Raw genomic sequence first — 20,978 nt, 5'->3', positions numbered from 1 at the left:
ATCAGGGTTGGTGTATGACTTCTATACCCTGCATAGACTAATGCTTAGCTTCATTTCCAAGAGACTCTACCTCTCTAAATTGCTCCTTTTATACTCAGTCATATTACAGTGCTGTTCCCAATTACCCTAAATAGTTACAAAATGCTCCTCCAGCTGTTTTTTAACCTACTTTTCCAGCCTTTTTTTGCCCCATCCCTGCTTTTTTAAAAAATGTTTGGCTGCCATCAAATTTAAAATGAGCTACATTCATGAAATGGAAAAAAATCATCTTACATGTTGTGTTCATGAGACTTGTAAATCATTGCATTCTGTTTTACATTCTATTCAGTGCCCCAACTTTTTCAGAATTGGGTTGTAATATAACAAAAGTCCTGGACACTGGAAACCTTGCACTTTGAATAACTTTGCGTACATGTGCCAGTGTGCCTGTGTACCATCTCTGTCTAACACCTCTTCCTCCTGTTGGGACTTCTGATGTCTCTGTGTTCAATCAGCGAGCAGGAAAAGACCATTCACACCATTTTTCACCGTGTTTACGTGTGTTTGGATGTGTGTGCAAATGCACACGTGTTAATCCTATTCATACAACAGAGACATGTCCGAGTGACAGGTAAAATAACATGTCAGCCAAGTAAAGAGAGCTGTGCTTAAAGCTTGAACACACTCAAACTTGCATATGCATAGACACACACACACACACACACACTGAGCTGTCAGTCTGTGAGCCGATCGATCAGTGCTGACAGATTACGGATATCCCGAGAGTTTTAATTAGAGGTCCCATTAGAACATAAATACACAGAAACACAAATACATATGCACATGCACAGGCACGCTCAAAAAGTAGCTTTATTTCTTAAATGTTCATAACTTATTACAGTGCATACAAAAAGGCAGAATAACAGCTTTAAGTCTGTAATTTTGAAATGCAGTGCTCCTTTGATCTGATATATAAGTAAAAGCCCACATGAAACAACAAAGAGCCATTTAGCTCATTTAGTTTTTGTTTCCAGGAACAGCAAAAGAATCAGCAAAGTAATAATGATAAGTGATAACTAAGTAAAAAGGCAAAGTAAATAAGTAATAATTATCAACATAATAATTTATAGATGTAGTAATGTAAAAGTAGAGGAGTCTGCTTTATAAAACAGTCTATATTCACTAAGTTGCCAGGATGTACTGATCACACCTGCTTAGCAAAACAAATGCAAGCTGTAAAACATGAACTGAGCTCCCTGCTGGCCTCCCCTCCTGCTGACAAACTTCCTGGATTAGACTGAAACACAAAACACCTGAGTCCTCCTGATCTGAACATACAGACAGACACACAACACCCACGTGAAGCAAACACAGAAACCCTAACATTTCTGATGACTTGGTATTTACACATTCACTGTCTGCTGGGTTCCTCCCCCTCAGTCTGTTGCTCTGGGAGTCCCCTGGAAGTGGACACACATTTACACACATGTACAGTACCAGGGGAAAATCCCCATGTCGTGAACGTTTCACTGTGGCCTATTGTATGGAGCACGCACTGGAGGAGTGTGTGGGGGGTTTGGTCTGAATGTCAAAGGTAAAAGGTGGTGAAAAACGGAAGTGGAAAAATCCAACAGGCCCACTCACAGCAGCTAATTTGAGGCGGAGGGGGAACCCCAATCTATGTCCCAAAACACGACATGGACGAAACATGTCACACTAAATGTTACTTACACAGGACTAATCCCAGGTTCAAATCTGGCCAGTGGCACTTTCCTGCACTTCTCTCCACAGCTCTCTCATCCTTGTTTCCAATTCTGTCCACTGTCCTTCTCTTTTAATAAAGGCACAAAAAGACAAGGCCGAAATAGACTGTATCACCATTGAGTTAAGTGATTTTCTTTAATAATTTATTCCATTGTATTTTCAGGGAATTTGGAGGAGGTGTTGACATTTTTGACTGACTATTTAACAGAATATAAAAGGACCGAGTGACTAGCTGATGAGAAACTGAAGGTGGCAGTAATGCAACTTCATGGATGCCAGCTGCCCTTAAACACCAGAGAAGGAGAAGAAGTATGCTTGGGGTGGGATGGGGGGCCCACAGTGATAAGTTTTAAGGGGCCACAGAATTCTATATGACACCCCTGCATGTGTGGATAATGATTATAGACTCTTTTCACTTTTATCTACTTTTATATGTTTTCTCTAACAAAAAAAAATCTCAATCAAACAGAATCAAAACGACGGATGAAACCTCAAAATCCTGCAGGATTATTCCACCAAAGTAGCCTGTAACAAACGTCTCATTAGGGGCATTGTCAGGGGTTAATAATGAGGAACTTATTCTGCTGTGGGTGCTGGTTTAGGTCGGAAACTATTCGTGGACGTACTGGGGGGGAGGTAGTTGTTTACAAACAAGGAAAGTGTCAAAACCCAGAGGTAACGTTGATTATAATGGAACCTTGTAGCTATTTTTTTTAAATAGTATGGCGGCTAATAACAGTCTCCAGCGAATATAAGTCTAATCCACACTCTCCTCGTATTTTCGGCGGTGGGTATTGCTGTGTTGTTCCTAAGTTTCTTTAGGCTGACTCATTGTCGACAGAAAAGAGTGTTTGAAGATTTCTAGACTTGAGAAGAAAGCGAGTCACTTTCCAAACACCCTGCAAATATAAACTAGCTTTTAGCTAGGAGTCAGCTTCGGTGTCCTAGCTAGCTTAAAGCTAAACCGTGCTAGTCCGTGTAATTCGCATTTAGTCTCATGTAAGCCTTTTTTAAAACGTGGACTAACACTATCACTTTCTGTTCAGAGGACTGGGGACAAGTGCTACGAAACCAGACTCATGTAGTGTCAGTATTAGCTCATCATTTCTTACTAACCGTTACACATTGGAATAAAAAGTTATTTAAATCATTTAATTTTAATATTGTGATAAGTAACCCAGTTTTATACAGCGGATTATCTTACCAGAACTTCATGAACATGTGACTTTAGTGCATGATTAAGCAATGGAAACGGCATTTTATGCCAGTATTTTTTTTATAGGATTTACTTCAGTCCTCTATAAAGTGAAAATCATTCAGTTGTCAACAAAACAAGCTATAGGATGATTCTCTGTTGGGTTTAGTGAAACCATGATAAAAGAATGTTCAACTTTTCACAACTATTTGGCAGGTAGCCGACGCTGATGAAGACATCTGCATGCCAATAAAATCTTTTCTTCTGTCAGTTTTAACTCTAGTTTGCCTGGAAAACAAAGAAATTTAGCGAAAGATTATGTTTACAGATCCAATGTTTCCCAAAAAACGACCTAACCGTACTGTTTCTGATTAGTAGATGTATTTAGAGAGCTGGAAATATGACGTGTTCGGTTATTGATTGAGGAAAAACTTCATAGTATGACCAATTGATTGTTCCCCATTTTTACAATGTAGCTGTCGGCCATCAGACGTCATTTACTCTTTTGCCTCAAACAGATTATTTTAATGAGTCTCACGAATGTACCAGTTTTAGATGTGTGGGCTAAAAGTTGCATGCGTCATTGAGTTTATTCATTTGACTTGCGTATTTATTAACTCTTACTCTGATGATATTACTGTGGGGGCAGTGAGATAAAGCCGAGCAGGTGCAGTGTCCAAGTTACACAGAGGTGTTGGCTGTAGGCAGTCGGTGGGACACATGGCAGAGGAAAGCAACAAGCTGACACTGAGGCGCCTGGAGGCACCGATCCACAAGTTTATTAAAGTGGCTCTTCCCACGGACCTGGAGAGGCTACAGAAACACCACAATAACATACTGAAGGTGACGGCTAAAATCTGGCTCCCTCCTGATCGCACCCTCACATCCGCTCTGTCACGTCCGGTCCACAGATGGATAACGCATCATTTTGTTATCTTGATTTTTGCAGTACCAACAGAGCCAACAATGGGATCGCCTTCATCAGGAGCACATCAACGCCAGCAGAACTGTTCAGGTATAAGATAATACTCAAACTTAATATTGTCAACAAGTAAGCTCCTCAATAAAATCTTCATCGTACCAGACTTCATATCCATAACTAACATCTTTACATCATCCCAGAGGCAGTTTTTATGTAATTCTAGTCAGAGCCCTGCAGATTTCTGAATGTGGGGATTGTTTGGAAGATGATGTGACTCATTGCCTCTGAAAATTCCTGAAAAAGCATGACCATGCAACTGCAGACTATGCTTTTCCTCATGAATTGCCATTGACCTTACAAACTTAGTTAAAAATGAAAAACAGCTGCAACTTTATTTTCCACTCAGGGAAATTTGCTTTGCTGCTTGGTGAAACCATAACACATAAAAAGTCGAACAGACTCAGCCACACAATTAGAGGACACTGAAAGAAAAACAATCCTAAAATGCATTGTAAGACATCAGTATTGAAAAATGAAATGTTTCTTAAGGCTTCAGTTTGATGTTTATCTGTGTTATCGCTTGAGTGATAAAATAATTTTTAACATGTTGGGTTTTGCCTTTTGCTAAAATCGCCTTACACAGGTAAGGAGCTCAAATTTAGCACGGAGAGGATGCTCTGGACATGACCATGTCTTGAGCTTTAGATATTACTCTCTTTTAAAAGGTTTGAGACACATCTGGTTAATTTCTTACCTGACACACCAGATAGACTGTTTCACATATCTAGTGCTTGGGCATCCATCTAGACAACTACCCATAGTCTGTGTTTGGCAAAGGGCAGAAGCTTTGAAAAAACTCTCTGAAGGTAACTGGATAAATGATTTGTCTGTCTCATTCATTATGGGCCAATCAGAGCGATGAAACATGTGATGTAGTTGGTGTGTGCAGTGCCGGAGTGCAGCTATCATTGCTCACTATTTGTACAGCCAGTTGGTTAATCAAATTCATGTGGAGGCCAGTCAGGAGAAGAGCAAAAGCATCGTTCCCATAAGGAAGGCTTTTAGCGCAAGTCTTTGCCCTTCTTTTAATAAAGACATGTCTTCCAGTTCTGATAAAACTGCTAGCTACACCTGACGTAATAGCTTCGCTGGTCACCAGTGTTTAATGTCGTGCAGTACAACTGTTGCTTCACCTGTAGCTACCACCTGAAATCTCACCAATCCATTGGCTTTTCAGGTTTAGTTATTTTGCCACTGCTTTTATTGGCAAACATAACAATGGGTTCAAACTTTTTCTTCTTGATGAAAGACTGCTAAACAAAGAGATGATAGCAAAGGCTAGGACAGATTCAACAATGGAATTGTTTTTAAAAAGTTAATAATTTGCTTTACATCCCAAATCAGTTGAGCTTCCAGGGAAATGCTTAATTGTTGTGATTTTGTTTACACTTCATCTGTTTTTGTTCATGACTATATGGAAGCATTTATGATTTTGAGCTTGCTCCACGGTGTCATGCTTAATTAAATTACTGTTAAAATTAGTTAATATGACTATATCATTCTGTTGCAAATATGAAGTTGATCCTGCAAAACGTTGGGTGTAAAACCTTTTTCCTCCTGACTGAACCAAGAGACTGACCCCAGCAGTCCTCCATCAGCAAAGTGAACTTTGTAACACTTGAAAAGAATTAAATAAAACAGCAGCTTAAGAGTGAGATTTCCAGAAAAGGTCTGACTAATTTGCAGTTTCTGAAGCTTTTAAAATTTTCTGTTTACTTTTCTCAGCAATGAATTTTGCTAGTTGTAATTAAGGATTGCTTTTTGTGCTTGACAAAAAAAAAAAAAAAAAAAAAAAAACATTTTTACCAATGGCATCTAGCTCTGTTATAACCAAACATTTACATCCACTGAGGGAAGCAAAGGGATGGAATAGAATAAGTCAACCACATTTATTTTCAATCAGCCTACATAAATAAAATGTTTCTTCTGCTTGTGTATGCTATTAGAAACACCCTGCTCAAGCCTAGAGAGATACTTTTATCTATATTATCTATGCTCAGAAACTCAGTCTTTAAAATCAGGGCAGGAAAAGAGCCCCTACCAAACCTGAAACAGATCATCTCTTGTGTGTGTAAGTGCTTGCTTACTTGTTCACATGGTGGGTGTGAATGCCTCAGGGGAAGTTGTTGCCTGGAAGCCTCCATGTCTCTGATGGTGAAATAACTCCAAACAGGCACACACCTATCCTCTCACCATTACCCTGCAGACCCCAGGGACAGATGGCGAGTGCTTTCCCATGTCTTCATGATGTTAATCCAGAGCAGAACATCGTCTATTCTACTTCTCGTGTGTATATGAGCGTATGCATGTTCCATAGTGTAGATAGATTGATAAACAAGAACGATGGGAGACAGATGGAAAGATCATCCTTAGTTTTAATCATCTTCATAGCTCTTTATTGTCCCTCCTCCTAGTAAGGCAAACTGCATGCTCCACTATTTGATTGAAATTTCCTCTTCTAGACCAGCACATGGTTACCCAACAAGAGAGAAAGCTCAGTCAGACTTCCCCTTCATACACACGGTAAAACACTGTGTAGTGGTAGGTACAGCTCTATCATGAATATCTGCTACTAAGTGTGTTTTTGTGTATGGTCATGGTTAATTTCAAGCTCTTTGACAGATTGTTGACCTGGCTGTCTCTGTGTTTATCAGTGTGTTTTTCACTTTTTATTCCTATGTATGTTTATTCATGCTCTGTAATTAGCAGAATATGTTATCGGCAGCACATTGACCCCTGAGTCTGGGTCGTGCCTTGGCCTAGAGGGCTGATGGCTGGGATGTAATCCTTCTGTCACCCTCGGGGCACAAGACGGAATAAGAGGGAGAGTGTTCCCCAGTGTCATATCTGCATTTCATTACCATTTCACATCTATCTCTAGTAGCACAGTTTGATGTTTGACCTACCATTACACCTCTGTCCAACCAGGGTAACAGACAAAAGTGAACGACTTGACTCCAATTATAAGCTAACAGGTAACATAGAAGTATACATTTGTAAAGTAGAATACCTTGTTGTGCTGTCTGTCTCATGGATACAATACTGTCCAGAACTTAAAGGCATGTTTGGGCCAAAAAATGAGGCTGTAGTAAGACATAGATGTGGCAAGTAAGCTGCCTGAGGGCACAGTTAGGCAGGAAAGAGGATTGTAAAAGCCCCAGTCGTGCTCTGGATGTCCTTGCATATTACCAGGGGCATGGGAATAATCTATTGAAAAAATGACAAAGTCCGCGCCTTAGGGGAGACCGTAACTGCCAAGTACCTTAAACCAGTAGTTCTCAATGTCATGGTCAGGACCCCCTTGGGGGTCCCAAGACACTGAGAGGGGGTCACCAGATGCCTTCCAAAAACAGACTATTTTATAATTATTTCAAATTGTTTATTTTACCCATTTTTGTAAAAATATATGCATGAAATGGTTAAATGTAAAATTAAAGCATGGTCTTTTGTTAGATTTATGCTGAAATTCAAGTCAAATTTAAAAAAAATCCTGCAAGCAATTATTCTTAAATTTGCATAGCTGTGTTCAACAATGCTTCAACCACCTTTGATTACATAGAGGGTCCCGGGTCTGAAAAGTTTGAACACCCCCTGCCTTATTTAACTTAACTTCAAAAATGGCAAAATATCCCTTTAACCTTTACCACAGTAATGAAGACTTTAATTAACCATACACCCCAGATAAACTGTTTCATGTATCCATTGCATGTATATTTCACATTCATCAGGGACAGCTCCCACAGAAAGCGTTTCGAAGGGTAGGACTTTAAAAAAAATTCTTTGAAGGTGATTGGATGAACGTTCTATCCGTCACATTCAACACGGGCCAATTAGAGCGAACCGGTAAATGCTACCGTAGTTTAGGAGCTGTGAATTATGATGTGGATTAAAGGCTGCAGCCAGTCAGGAGAAGAGTGAAAATCTCTTCTCTGCTAAGAGGGGCTTACAGTGCGGCTATTTGCTCTGGTTTTGATAAAGTCGAGTTCTGATTAAACTGCCGCTATACCAATGCTACAGCCGAGCTCCGCTCCTCCAGCAGACCCACACCACACACCCCTTTCACTGCTGTTTTTTGCACTTTATTGTATAAAGAAATGTGGTCCAGATGTGATCAAACTGCCATTATACTCCACCGATCTAACCACGAGTAACACGTAAGTTATTGTCAGCTCAATGTACAACTTAAACCCCGCCCGTAGCTACCACACTGTTTTCCTCAAATGACACTGATTGGTCTGAACAGCGTCTGGTTCACCACAAATGTTGCTGAGGAGAGCTTTGCAAGATGGATTTGTCTGGTGAAGGACATGGAGTCTGGCCAGTTCATTTTGCTCTGCAAGGTTAGAGTTTGATAGAACATTGCATATTTTTCATGTGGTTAAGAACTGTCAGTATTCTGAACCTCTATATTGAAAGCAAATGTCTGTAGCTATGCTCTTTGCCACATAAATGTTTACCTGGAATCAGTTCTACTTTTTTTTAAACAGTAGGGTCAATTGACAGAATATATTTTGTTGCTGTGAGGGAAACTGTTCTAAGTAAGAGGAAAAAGTTGATTTTTTTCGCAATACCACACTGTAGGCTGTATCTGAGGCATTTCTGATACATGTATTGGATTCTAAATACTTCTAATCACAGCACTTTGCATTTTCTCCTCATCTCTGAAAATGTCATACCTTACGTTCACTCTGACTGAGACCTCTCTGCCTCTTCTCTGTGTCCCTGCAGCAGCTAAGAGCTAACATCAGAGAGATGGAGAAGCTGTGCGCCCGGGTCCGTGCCGAAGATGCTGCCTCTCTGGAAGCACTTGTAAAGCCAGTCAGAGAAAAGGCCTTAGCTGCCACACAAGACTTCCTGCTCTCACACTCAAACCCAGTACCTCAGCCAGCATCATCACCTTCAAGTCAGCCATCCAGCTGTGTATACAGTAGTCACAATTCTGATGAAGAGCCATTGTCTGACAGGCAAATGCAGCTCTGTCTCCCAGAAATCCCTGTGGATCAGAGTGCAGCGGAGTCCTGGGACAACCTGGAGGAGGTGTGAATGATTGTAGCAGCAAATGTTTTGGCTTTTTTCTAATTGCTTTATTGTTTATGAACAAGGGATGTCCCAGTTGATCTGCCACTGATCATTATAGACTGAAATTCATTAACAATACATTATCAGTAGAAAGGAATAAGTGCTTCTACTCACTGATCACCAAAACCAATCAACTGTTGTTAATACTTTGTCAGTGAGGGAGACACTGCAGACATGTAGTGTAATTATTTAATTGAACTGTATAAGGATGACTTTAGAGCTCCCTTTATCAAGTTACACTGTCACGTGCATGAGGCCTCAGTACACTACAAATTCAAACGCACAATATGAAAATTTGGCCTGATCAAAAAAATAACAAAGATCTCCAAATGAACCATACTCAGGACAAATGTGGGACTTTTGGGCAGCAGAATTCAGAGATGAATGTAGAGAATAATCATGATCCACCAAAAGAGAGCAACTAAAAGATAAGACAGACTTTAATATCCCTGCAGGGAAATTTGTCATGTAGTCTGTTCCACAGTAACAAAGTCAACTAGGGCTGCAAGCAGCACTGATCAGGCCCTAGTACCTTCACGGACCTCGGGGTTTGGTGCACAACGGCCTTGTGGCATAGCTGCTTAATGCATTGTTTTAGAGACATCTTTCAAACACAAAATATTTCCCGGATGTGTCATGTCCATTATAGCCAACATAAAACAGTAATACACAGTGTAGCCGACTAAAGCATGCCATAAAATATTGCTTTGTCTTAAAAAAGGAGGCCCATTGAAATATGCAATATTTCCAGTTATGACAGCACTGAGTCAATTTGCAGCTATGCCCTGTGTAACGGCTGGGTCATATTCTGCACAAACAAAGCAGCAAATCTTCTAGCTGCAGATCAAATTTCAAGAGGATCAGAAGACTCCCTGAAGTTATTTCTAGAAGGATCCCTTGAAATATTTTTTTTTTTTTTTTTTTTTAACAAAAATTAAATTTCAAAATGCCAGACTTCCTGTTGATTTTGTGACATGTGTCAAAAGGCTTTTTGTAGGTCCTGTTATGTTGTGTATGTGTACAAATTTTCAAATGTTTAGGTTGTATGTGGTGTGGGGGCTAATTTTTAAAACAAATTATAGGGGGCACCACTGAGCCATTAAGTCACGCCCACAAACTAAACCCATATGCAACTTTTTTTTTTCTTCACTGTGCTTATTCCCACCTATTTTCATGGCAGTACAAGTCCTTTGGGGCTCTTCAGAACTCTTGACTAGACTACTTTCTCTTTCATTGTGACTAATGGGTAACCATGGTAACAGATGTAGTGTCAGATCTGTGGGCTTGAAAATATATACTATGGGAACACTTAAAGGATGTTTCACACCAATTTCATGGCAGATTTGGTCAAGTTTACAGGAGCTGCATTTGTTTATTTGAAACAAAGTCTGTTTCTATGTCACTTTAGGACATCAAAGTTTGATGAGCTGCCATGGCCACACCCTTTGAGTTTTGTACATGAGCCTCAGAAGTTTTCTTCACAAAGGTCTCTTTTAGCAGACTACTCAGTTTTGAGTCAATCAGAAGAATGCCTTTAAAGGAGATACTCCTGCAAGAACCCCTGGAAAGGGCTAGGGTTGACCAATGTTGTTACAAAGAATCAAAATGGCAGACTTCCCACTTGGCAATGTGGGTCCACGAGGCTTTTTTGTAGGTCCTTGCAAGATACATATACCTTTCATTTTCAAATCCAAGGTTGAACTTGCTGCCAGGGCTGATTTTTTTTTATTTTCTAGGGGGCGCCACTGAGCCATAAAGCCACACCCAAAGACCAAATTTCTATTAATGAACTCTCATGATACGTGAATCATTTCATTCAGTTAGCACTATGCACAGCTAAGTTGTAAGCAATTTCCTTTTTCATAAAAAATATGCAAATTTGAGGGCTTGCCATGGCCACACCCTTTAAGTTTTGTACAAAAGAAGCATACCTTTTGTTCATTAATGTCTCCTCTAGCCATAAAACAAATTTCACATAGTTGTAATGAACGCTGTCGGACAAGTTAATCCCAGAGGGACCACAGGAAACTGCAAAATTTCACACATATTTTCAAAATGGTGGACTTCATGTTTGGAGTTCACCATGACAATAACAGACTTTATTTGTGCATATTAAGAAGCTGAATATGTGTACCAATTTTAATTGCTGTAGGTGAAACAGCGTCTAGGGGCTGTCTTTTTTCATGAGTCTAGGGGGCGCTGCTGAGCCAATTTCCCACACTCGTATTGGGGATCTATAAAATATCTAAATTTCCAGCAGGCCACATGTCCATGCCAATTTTCATGAGTTTTCGTGCATGTTCAGATACTCAAAATTCCAGCCAAGCGTATAAAGTAATATTAATAATCCTAAGGATTTCAATAGGGTCCTCACACCCTCGATACTAGATCCCTAATAAAACATAAGTAGAGATCATACGAAATGCAAAATGGCACATCCTGTAACAGCAGTAATTCCATCTAACAAGATTTCCAACACATAAAAACCTTCTGGCAGCAGTGACACACTGCCATATTGCACGATACCTTGGCAAATCTTACACTTTCTGTTACTCAGAGACTGACTGGATATGGGCACAAATGAATGTTTGTATTAGTTCTGCCTGGTCTGTAGGACCTTACATCTCCATCCTGAGAATGAAGGTGATACTCAGAGTAAAGAATGTGGGTCAACTCAGATACAGCTTTCTTTGCCTGCCTTACAACAGACTGCTCATAGAGTTATTAGCGAGATAGGTGCTTTTTGACAACTGTGATTTTCATTGTAGTCTGCATGAGAGGAGTTGTGAGCTGTGACCATACCAGGCTGTATCTAATGTATGTAATGGTAAAATCTAATGGTACAATAGTACCTCGTTAACAAGTCCACAGTATGGTATTTATTGTGGTATATTTTGATGTTCAGCTGTGAAAGAAGCTTTAACTATTAGATTTATGAATAAATTAACTCTGTGACAGTGACCCAGCATTAAAATCAGGGCCTCAAACTGAAGTAGATAAATGGTTTTCAATTATTTTAGTGATTAAGAAAATCAACTGTGATAAAACAAATAAAACCTTTAAAAAAGGCCTATGTTAAATTACATCAAAGCATAAAATTCAACGAGTACAAAGTTAGTTTTCATTGGTGATCTGTTGCCTTGACTATATTATTTATCAGGATTGTATGGTCATTCAGTGATCTGACCTCTCCTGACCTCCAGATATGCTTACGTCAAACCATACAATCATACATCTAATGTAAATATTCACTGTTGTTAGTTGATTGTGATTGTTAAACGTGCTTTAGATTTGTATGATAGGATCATTATGCAATAAATAAGATGAACTTTGTCTCTTTTCTAGGATCTGAAGGAGCTTTGTGGTTTAGTGACAGAGTTCTCTCTGCTCGTTCATGTGAGTTTGAACTTTCAATTCTTCTGTGTGCTTCCTGACTGTTACATTTCTACATTGTATGTATTTCTCTCTCATACATGTGTGCACAGCTACCCCTGTGAGCCAATAACAATGTGACAGAGGCTGTACGCCTATAGCGTTTCCAGGAAGTGGTGTGTGTGTGTGTGTGGGGGGGTGTGTGTGTGTGTGTGTGTGTGTGTGTGTGTTTGACCGTGTATGCTTGTGTTGCCTGGTTAAGGCTCCTGTGAGAGGAGGTTACACAGATCAGCTCAGCGCTGCTGGGGCCCCAGAGGCCCTCCACCACAGAGGGAGAGAGATTGAGGTGTAGACGTGAGGGTGAGCGAAAGGGAGGATTTGGGGGCAGAGGAGCTGTTGTCCACAGGGGGAGAGGGAAGGAACCAGGGACACATCGGAGCAGGTGGAGAACAGACGGTGCAGATTATCACTCTATCCTGAGGGATGGAGAGAGAGAGAGAAAGGAACAGGGAGAGATTAACAGAAAGAGAGAGTGAAGATGTAGTTAGGCTGAAGAAAAAACAGGGGCAGAAAGAGCATAGACATGTTGTTGTGGTGTCTCGAGGGTGAAAGACGTCGTTATGGGAGAAATATTCCAGAGCTCAGCCACAGTGGAAATACTGAGTTATTGAGAGTGTGGTCGTGTCTGTTCCTGAACATGCGTCATGTTAACGTCTGTTCTGCTGTCTGTATTCTTATCTGCAGGGGTTTTTTTGTGTTTCCAGAGTCAATTCAAAATCTAATATTTTTTTGCCACCTTAATTTATGCAGTACTAAAACTATCATGGCCTGATTGTTTATATAGTAGGCACTTTATTAACCCTGTTATTTTTACTAGAACCATCATCATTACAGAGGGAGTAAATGAGGTTAACAGAGCTGAAGTGTCTGATATCTTTTAATTACTCATTTAGGTTGATAAGAAGTTTAACATGGGTTTTTAATAATGTTTTATCAGATTCAAGTCACAGTTTCCAAATAGAGCATGTTTTTATTAAAACAAAGCAAAGAAAATAAAAAGCACAGATAAATCATTGTTAACATAATTTATTACTTAAAGAGCTCATTGTTTACAAAAGAAAAGATTCAAAGCAGCATATTAACAAAAAAGACAAATCTTTGTTTTCCTTACAAAACTATTTTAGAAAAAAATTTAGTTGCTGTTTTTTTTAAAGGATATGAGGGATGCAAAAGGTACCACAGCCTTTTCTTGCTCAACAAAACAGCCATCTCAGGTGATTTTAGACCCTTATTTCAAGCTCAGCACCCCTAAAATAATAGCAGAGGCATGAGCAATCTTCATTTTATTTTTGAACTATCACTGAAGTAAAGTACGAGTCAATATTACGTATTCCTTTACACATGCTATCATATCTAAAAAAAAAGACAATCCTGTCCTCCCATACAGTTGCTTTCATGTTACTAAGGGAGCTATGATGCGTTATAATACAGCATCCTGTTCAATAGATTATGGATAAAGAGAGTTTATCATAACACATAATAATTCTAAATGATGATTTTATTAGCAGCCTGCATATTTCTCTCACATCCTAGTACACTGTTATCTAAATGAAATATCATCTTTTCTTCTGTTAACCTGAATCTATAAAGGAATAAATGTTTTCAAATTAATGTAGCAGAATAAAAATTACAATTATTAATTGAGCAGAAGTATGCAGACTAGCAGAAAATTAGTGTATAAGTACTAAAATCAATTGGATATGAAGGTGATGTTCATCAGGCAGGTAAAGGTACTAATCTGTGGGAGGCAGGTAAAAATAGAGTAGGTCAAAATTATAGTGATGATGGAAACAATGATGTTGACCTGCAATATGTGAAAACAGTATGTTCCATCTTTCATTTTCCTTAAAAGCTGTAGCTTAGTATTACTGTTTGTAAAATAAGTAATGTTTGTTTATTACTGTTTGCTCAGTGAAACTCGTGTTGCAAGACATGTCGCACGACATGTCACAGTCTCTTTTGAAGATGTTTTGAAGCTGAGCATCCCTAAAGTTGTGGTCCAAAAATCACCTCCGGCTGCCATCATGATGCTTAAGCTTCTCAAATATAAAAATATTCTTCTCTTTTTTTGTATCAAATACAGTGTTTCCCAACCTTTTTCCTAGGGATGTACAATAATTATCTGTATGATATCTGTATCGGCAGGTATGAACATTTCTACTGATACAAACATTTAGCTCTACAAACAGCTGAGTTAATGGAGTTTTAGGCTGGACCAACAGACCTACTTCAGCTGAAGTCCCTTTCTTTATTCATTTTCCTTCCCTACACTATTAAGTGTGTTTTAAGGACTGAAGCTTTAGGTCTTAAGTATATTTAATTAATAATAATATGAAGTACAAGGGTTGCTGACTATGTAGCCTGAAATTTTTACAGTCTTGTCAACAGCCCTTTGAATAAACTATCCAGCAACTGTGTAGTAATATTTGACAGTCTAATTATTGTTCTTTAGGGCAGACAGAGTTCCCCCACAATGATCTGTGGGTCACAGGCAAATCTGTATAAAAGGGCCATCATGGAGTAAGGCAGCTTGATAACTAGCTAAATCTTTCTTTCACAAATGTTGTGGCTGAATTTTTCGGTGTCTGAGAAACTGATTTTAAAAATAAAATAAAGACCACATTAGAAACATAATCTGTGAGTACTGTAGGGATGTGGAGCTGTAAGATAATGTCATTTCTAGTTCAGCTTTAGGAGGTCAAAGAGGGACAGGAGGTGCTGAGGAGACATGAGGAAGAGGAGAAGAAGAAAAGTGCTCTGGTTGTTGTTTGGTCACTGTGTCTGTCCAGCCCTCACATGGAGAGAGACAGCTGCCACTCTGAATATTTCATGAGATTTACACAATGCCACACACACATAGACACACAGACATGTGGCCCCACCCCCTGTTAAATCTCCTTTGAATATACCTACACACCCCTCACTCATCCTTCCTGTGTTATCTTGTGCCATGGAGCAGAATTGAAAGATTAAAAAAACACATGACAGGTGGATGCTCCGTCACACGTGTGTGTAATGTGTGTGTAAATGTGGGTATTTATGTGTGTAACCTCTGTGCATCAGTCCCAGCAGGAGAAGATTGACAGCATAGAGGACAACGTCAACACAGCCGCTGCCAATGTGGAGGAGGGGACCAAGAGCCTGGGGAAGGTGTGTGTATATATGTGTGTGCATGTCATGATGATCTGATGTGTGTGTGGTGTTTGGGAGATCGATGGCACTTTGCCTCCCAGCCATTCCGCAGCGTTTGTCCCTATTGATCGGCTCGAATACGGAGGAAAGATGCAATTAAGGAAATAGAGAGAGGAGAGGAGGGGAGGAGAGTGATAGAGAGGTGACAAGAGAGAGTGTGTGTTTGTGTGTTGTGTGTGTGGCATTAAGGAGAGGTTTGAATGACTCTTTAATAGTTTTTCAAGAGCAGCATTTAGCCTCTATTATCAATTCAATACACTCTTACACAGTGAGTGAAACCAAGGAGGACAACTCAGTGTTCTTCACACATACGACACACTTGAACTGTTGAACTTCTCATCTGTTATACTCTGAATGAATCACCTGTTTGTGTGGATCTACAACATGCATAAAACACACATAAATGCCTGAATAAAGTAAAAAAAAAAAAAAAAAAATTTTCAAACTTTACTGGCAGTGTTTTCCTTAGCAAGAAAGGTTAAAACACTTGTAGTAGTTGAAGAACTTAATTCTGATCTGTTTGCCTTACACTTTTAGGATTATAATGTAGGCGTGAACTCATTACAGTATAATTACAGACTCTCAGAGAAAGTGGTGGTGACAGAGTCGTGATTTCTATGCTCCCTGGACAGCAAATAACCAGAATTGAAACACTGCTTTGCATGTTGAGCTTTTTAAAGGCACTTTTCCTGAAATCACTGTATTGTGACTGTATGACTGTATAATTTGTTCTGGTAACTGTGATTTGATTACCAGATGATTAATAAGATGAGTTAAATGCATTTTGAGGCACTGAAAACATTACAAAACAATTTTTAACCAATAAGTTTGCAACATCCTTTCACAAAGGAGTACTCACGCTGCAAAAGCTCAAGCTTAGCAGGTGTGTTTTGTCTAATGTCTATTTAAAAACAATCTAATAACACTAAATATAAGCCATATTAACCTGTCATGTCAAGATTAACTTCTAATTTCAAGATATTACCAGCTAAACATAACGCCTTACTTTGCAAGAAGTAAAATTGGTTGCCAGTGCAACATGCACGATGTATAAATAAGTTGTTTTTTAGTAAGGTGTAAAAGAAGTGCAAACTCAACACAGTTAGGGAGAAGTTAGGGCTGGGCAATTTATCAATATTTTGACTAAATCACAATATGGCCTGAAAAAAAAAAATCCTACTTTTCTTGTTTTTTGTTTGTTTTCCTTATTGAAAGATTTTTTTTAATTGTTCAGCCCTAGTTTAATCTATTGTGTTTGTTTTGATATAGAATGATTTATTGCTTATGTTAGTTGAAATCTAAGAGGAACAAAAAGACAATTGCATTTTAAATTGCAATAGTACTTTAAAATATATCCAGTCAGATAAAATCAGATAAAAGATTATCACGAATAAATGAGTAAATAATTGTACTGAGGGTGGGGAGGGGCCTTATGTGTTAATGGGCTTTATGGTGGAGGGGCCAAAGCTAGACATAGCATGAGTTGTCCCGATATGATGTTTACCTGGTGGGTCTGTGAGGTGTCCCCGGCCATTTGTAGTCCTTTCTTTTTAGTCTTTAGCAAGACTGCCAGGGGCTAAAGATCCAGCTGAAATAATTCTACAGCCAAATTTAATGATCTTGTTGAGAGCTGTATGTTGTTTTTATTACCAAACTAGGCTGTTATGTTGGAGGTATGTGGTTGAATAAATTGGGTATTATTCAGCCCTGTCTCTGGCGCCTTCTTTTGGGGGGTCCCAGGGTGAAAAGGTTGAGATCCACTGCTTTACAGGGGCTCTAAATCCTAGGATTTGGGTTTAATCTAATTCTGATTTACCATTATGTAAAGACTGCAGCTTGAATAAGTGAATATGTAGGCACATTAAGCCACAACTTTTTTTCTTTATACTGAATGCTTGAAAGAGAAAAATAAGCTTTTCAAATTAGATTTAATTGATCCTGCACTTTAATGTTTTAAAATAAAGTCCTTAGGTTTAATGAATAATTTTTTTAATTATATATTTTTCTCAAAATAAACATAAATCTCTAATATAATTCACCCAAATGGCAATGCACTAAAGGTTGACCACTGTCTGCGCATTAGGCAAAGGGGGGGAGGTGTGGAGAGATAAAGCAGATGAGAAGGGTGTCAGATGTTTTCACGTGTTTGAAAGCTTGTAATCTGTCATCAGGTCAAACTGCATTACACACACACACACACTTCCTCTACCCTCTACAACCTGAACCCAGACTCCTTTTAACTCTGCTCAGATGAAATTAAAATTCCCTCGACTGCCACAGGGGTTGGGACAAGCAACGCTAGCTTTTGAACTAGATTAATTTAATGGTGAAGTGTTAATCAAATGTGTGTCCCTGTGCAAGTGTGTGTATGTCATTAATTGTCATCAGCAAAAAAGCACCTTCCACTCTGATGATAGCAGCCGTAATAACACACAGGCCACATCTCTCTGATTTCTCCTAAATGCAGATAATGAAACAGCTTTGATGTCGCTTGATTTTCATTTGCAGGCTTGTTTGTGTAGCTTTTTTCCGTTCTCCCGTGAGTCGATGTGTGATCATGAAAGTAAAGACATGTCAAAACCCTCACGCAGACTGTCTTGAAGCCTTGACCGATGCTGCCAAAGGTTTATGTTTGTGGGTGTTAAATTAGAACATATCTCTTCTTCCTGTCTCCCTAGGCGGTGGGCTACAAGTTGGCGGTGTTGCCGGTTGCCGGGGCGCTGCTGGGCGGAGTGATAGGAGGTCCTCTTGGCCTGCTGGCTGGGTTCAAAGCTGCAGGGGTGGCTGCCGCTCTAGGAGGGGGCGCCTTAGGGTTTGCAGGGGGGAATCTGGTTCAGAAACACCGTAAAGCTCAAGTGGACCTGCACATGAAACAACTGACAGCACCTCTGCCAGAATCGCCAACGGAACCAGAGTCCAACAAAGACAAATGACATGATTTCTGTGTCCAGTCCTCTGGTATCATCACTTAATAACCACTGAGCAATCAGAAGCACATCCTGATCACACGCCTTAAGGACAATATCAGATGTTATCAACTAGCACAGTTGTTAAACAGTAACAAGAGCCTTATTTAAGAGTTTGATTTTAAGACATCAATGGTGCTCCTCTAAGGACATGAAACCACAAGTGATTTAACTGTGAACAGAGTCGCAGTCATTAACACTACAGCTTGTACTTTCATATGGTTGGTGCAAATTTTCTCTAAAATTATCTGCAGTACCTTATTAATGTAATCAGTTTAACAACTGAGACCATTTCATCAGATGTTATCACTAACAAAGATGCGTTTTTGCCCCCACATCTTATTCTCCTGATAACTCTTCATGCCAGGGTTAAAGTTTATTAATAATCATGCCTCCGTGTTTCTTCATGCAGTATCCAAATGTGAACAGCTGCTTTAGACTACTGTATGATTTTATTTTTCTTAACATCAGTGTAGTGTTATATTAACCTAATAATGTAATGAAAAGGTTTCCTGCTTAGATGTTTGATTGTACTGTTTATGGTTGTATAAAGTATGAGAGCAAATATTGCACAAAAAAGCACCAAAGTGCCACAGTCCAGACCTCTTGAAGGCCTGGAGTAAAAACCCGCCATGTATTGATGTGACTGTTGCTGTTTTTTGCCAATACTTTTTTCAGTAGTCTTATCAGTCGTTTGATAAATAAAACCAAAAATGCCACCATGAATACAAACATCAGACAACACAATATCCTGTAAAATGGTTTTTAATTTACTTCATTTTTTACCCTTCCTCCCCTCTGAGATGATCGGTTAAGAAATGGCATTACGCTTCCCCCCTCATTTGCTCTTCTGTATGTGGGCTGATATGTCACTAAGTTGGCATCTGTTGGCCTCTATGGACACACAGTACAAACTACGTAATGAGTCCCCCACACTCTGAATCTGGCTTCCTCTTAAGACTCATCCGTTTTTGATGGATCTCAGGAATTCAGACTTGTACCAAAAACCTCAGACATATAAAGAGAAAAAACCAGATTTAAAGAACTGGTATAAAGTGGCATACTGTATTGATCACGAAGCCTCTTCCCCTTTGTCACTTGGCTTTTTAAAACCCTGGAACGGACAAAGTCTTTTCTACCTCTGTGTAATGACACATTTATCAACAGGTTAACAGCAAAACAAAACAGCCATTTCATAAAGTCATGATCATGTTTAAACACCATTTCAAACCACTGTTTTCCTCTATTTGATTTGTGGAATCACAACTCAGAGGTGTCATGGCAACAAAGGGCCTTAAAAGGTATTCACCCCACTTTGACTTTGAATGTTTTACTGTTTTACAGAAGTCAACGAGGTCATCAGCATGTAAGACTGCCGTAAACAGGGAGAAAAGCCTAATTTGTACACAATAGTTTGGGATACAGTTAATAGAATTCTTGATTGCATAAGTATGAATGTCCAAACATAAGGCTTATACTTATTAGAGGCACCTTAAGTAGCAGATGCAGGGCTACTTCTATAAGTATGCTTTGCACATCTGAAAAAAAAAAATCTGTTCAATTCACTTTAGTCAAGTTAAGAACTTGTAAAATCCTGACAAAAATTCTGGATGCCGGCCTTTTCATTCCAGCTATTTGCATTGCTGTTCATTTAAATCACTGTAAGATTTGAATTCATGTTTTGAGTCATTCCATTAACTAAGCATACAAAAATATGTCTCTACTGAAATGTTCCTGCATTTAATGCAGAATTGTAACATTCCATGACCCCAGCCTGTCTAGGGCCTGTAGAGAGAAGCCTCCACATGGGATAAACTCCTGACTAGGTCTTTGCTTGTGTTGTACTTACTCTCAGATGTCACTTTGGACATGAGCTGATAAAACCAGCATGCTTGGTTACATGATGCAAAATCGGTTCACATTACAGTATTTACATTGGCCTTGATTTACTGTAAAACAGTAACACATAAAAAGATCCAAGAGGGGTAATTCTTTCTATGAGCACTGTAAGAGACATCATTATGACTATTTAGTACCATGGGGGAGGCTAAAGGTGCACCTCAATAGGGTGGAGTAGCTTTCTCTCCATAACTTCCATCTCCTGAAAACTAAGTTGCGCCCCTCAGAGTTGAAAAATATTCTATTCCTTCAGAGTGTGTGTGTGTGTGGAGAAGATATGGAGATAAAGCTACTTCAGACTAGCATATTGTATTAATTTGTGCTATACAAATGAATTAGAGTTGATCATATTGAGATGCAGCCATGAGGTCAGTGAGACAAAACAAAAAAAAAACCTCCTACCAGAAAGGCTGGACTACCCACAGATAAGAACCATATGACTGGAGTGAAGGAACTGCTCTGGGTTCTCTCTCTACAAAATTCAGGTGAT

General features: G+C 39.2%; 1 protein-coding gene across 2 annotated transcripts; it reads left to right on the top strand.

Moving 5' to 3' along the window:
* Positions 1-2,333: 2,333 nt before the first annotated feature.
* Positions 2,334-20,908, top strand: stx17 (syntaxin 17). Of its 2 annotated transcripts, none has more exons than XM_041793227.1 (7): positions 2,334-2,418; positions 3,588-3,781; positions 3,888-3,953; positions 8,649-8,957; positions 12,345-12,395; positions 15,495-15,581; positions 18,302-20,908. In XM_041793227.1, the coding sequence occupies exons 2-7, from the start codon at positions 3,659-3,661 to the stop codon at positions 18,554-18,556; spliced, it is 891 nt and encodes a 296-aa protein (XP_041649161.1). In that variant the 5' UTR covers positions 2,334-2,418; positions 3,588-3,658; the 3' UTR covers positions 18,557-20,908. The 2 variants fall into 2 exon arrangements, with proteins under 2 accessions (XP_041649161.1, XP_041649160.1); XM_041793226.1 differs by having other exon boundaries at positions 2,361-2,530.
* The last annotated feature ends 70 nt before the right edge of the window (positions 20,909-20,978 follow it).

This window comes from Cheilinus undulatus, linkage group 8 (genome assembly GCF_018320785.1).
Source record: "Cheilinus undulatus linkage group 8, ASM1832078v1, whole genome shotgun sequence".
Lineage (NCBI taxonomy): Eukaryota > Metazoa > Chordata > Actinopteri > Labriformes > Labridae > Cheilinus > Cheilinus undulatus.
Note: the sequence above shows the minus strand (reverse complement) of the source record. Positions and strands in the feature narration are given on the sequence as shown.

Excerpts from the sequence above, each read along its gene's own strand:
- stx17 (XM_041793227.1), top strand. The coding sequence starts at position 3,659 with ATGGCAGAGGAAAGCAACAAGCTGACACTGAGGCGCCTGGAGGCACCG. Across the intron at positions 3,782-3,887 it reads ACCACAATAACATACTGAAG|TACCAACAGAGCCAACAATG; the intron begins GTGACGGCTAAA and ends TGATTTTTGCAG. Across the intron at positions 3,954-8,648 it reads ACGCCAGCAGAACTGTTCAG|CAGCTAAGAGCTAACATCAG; the intron begins GTATAAGATAAT and ends GTGTCCCTGCAG.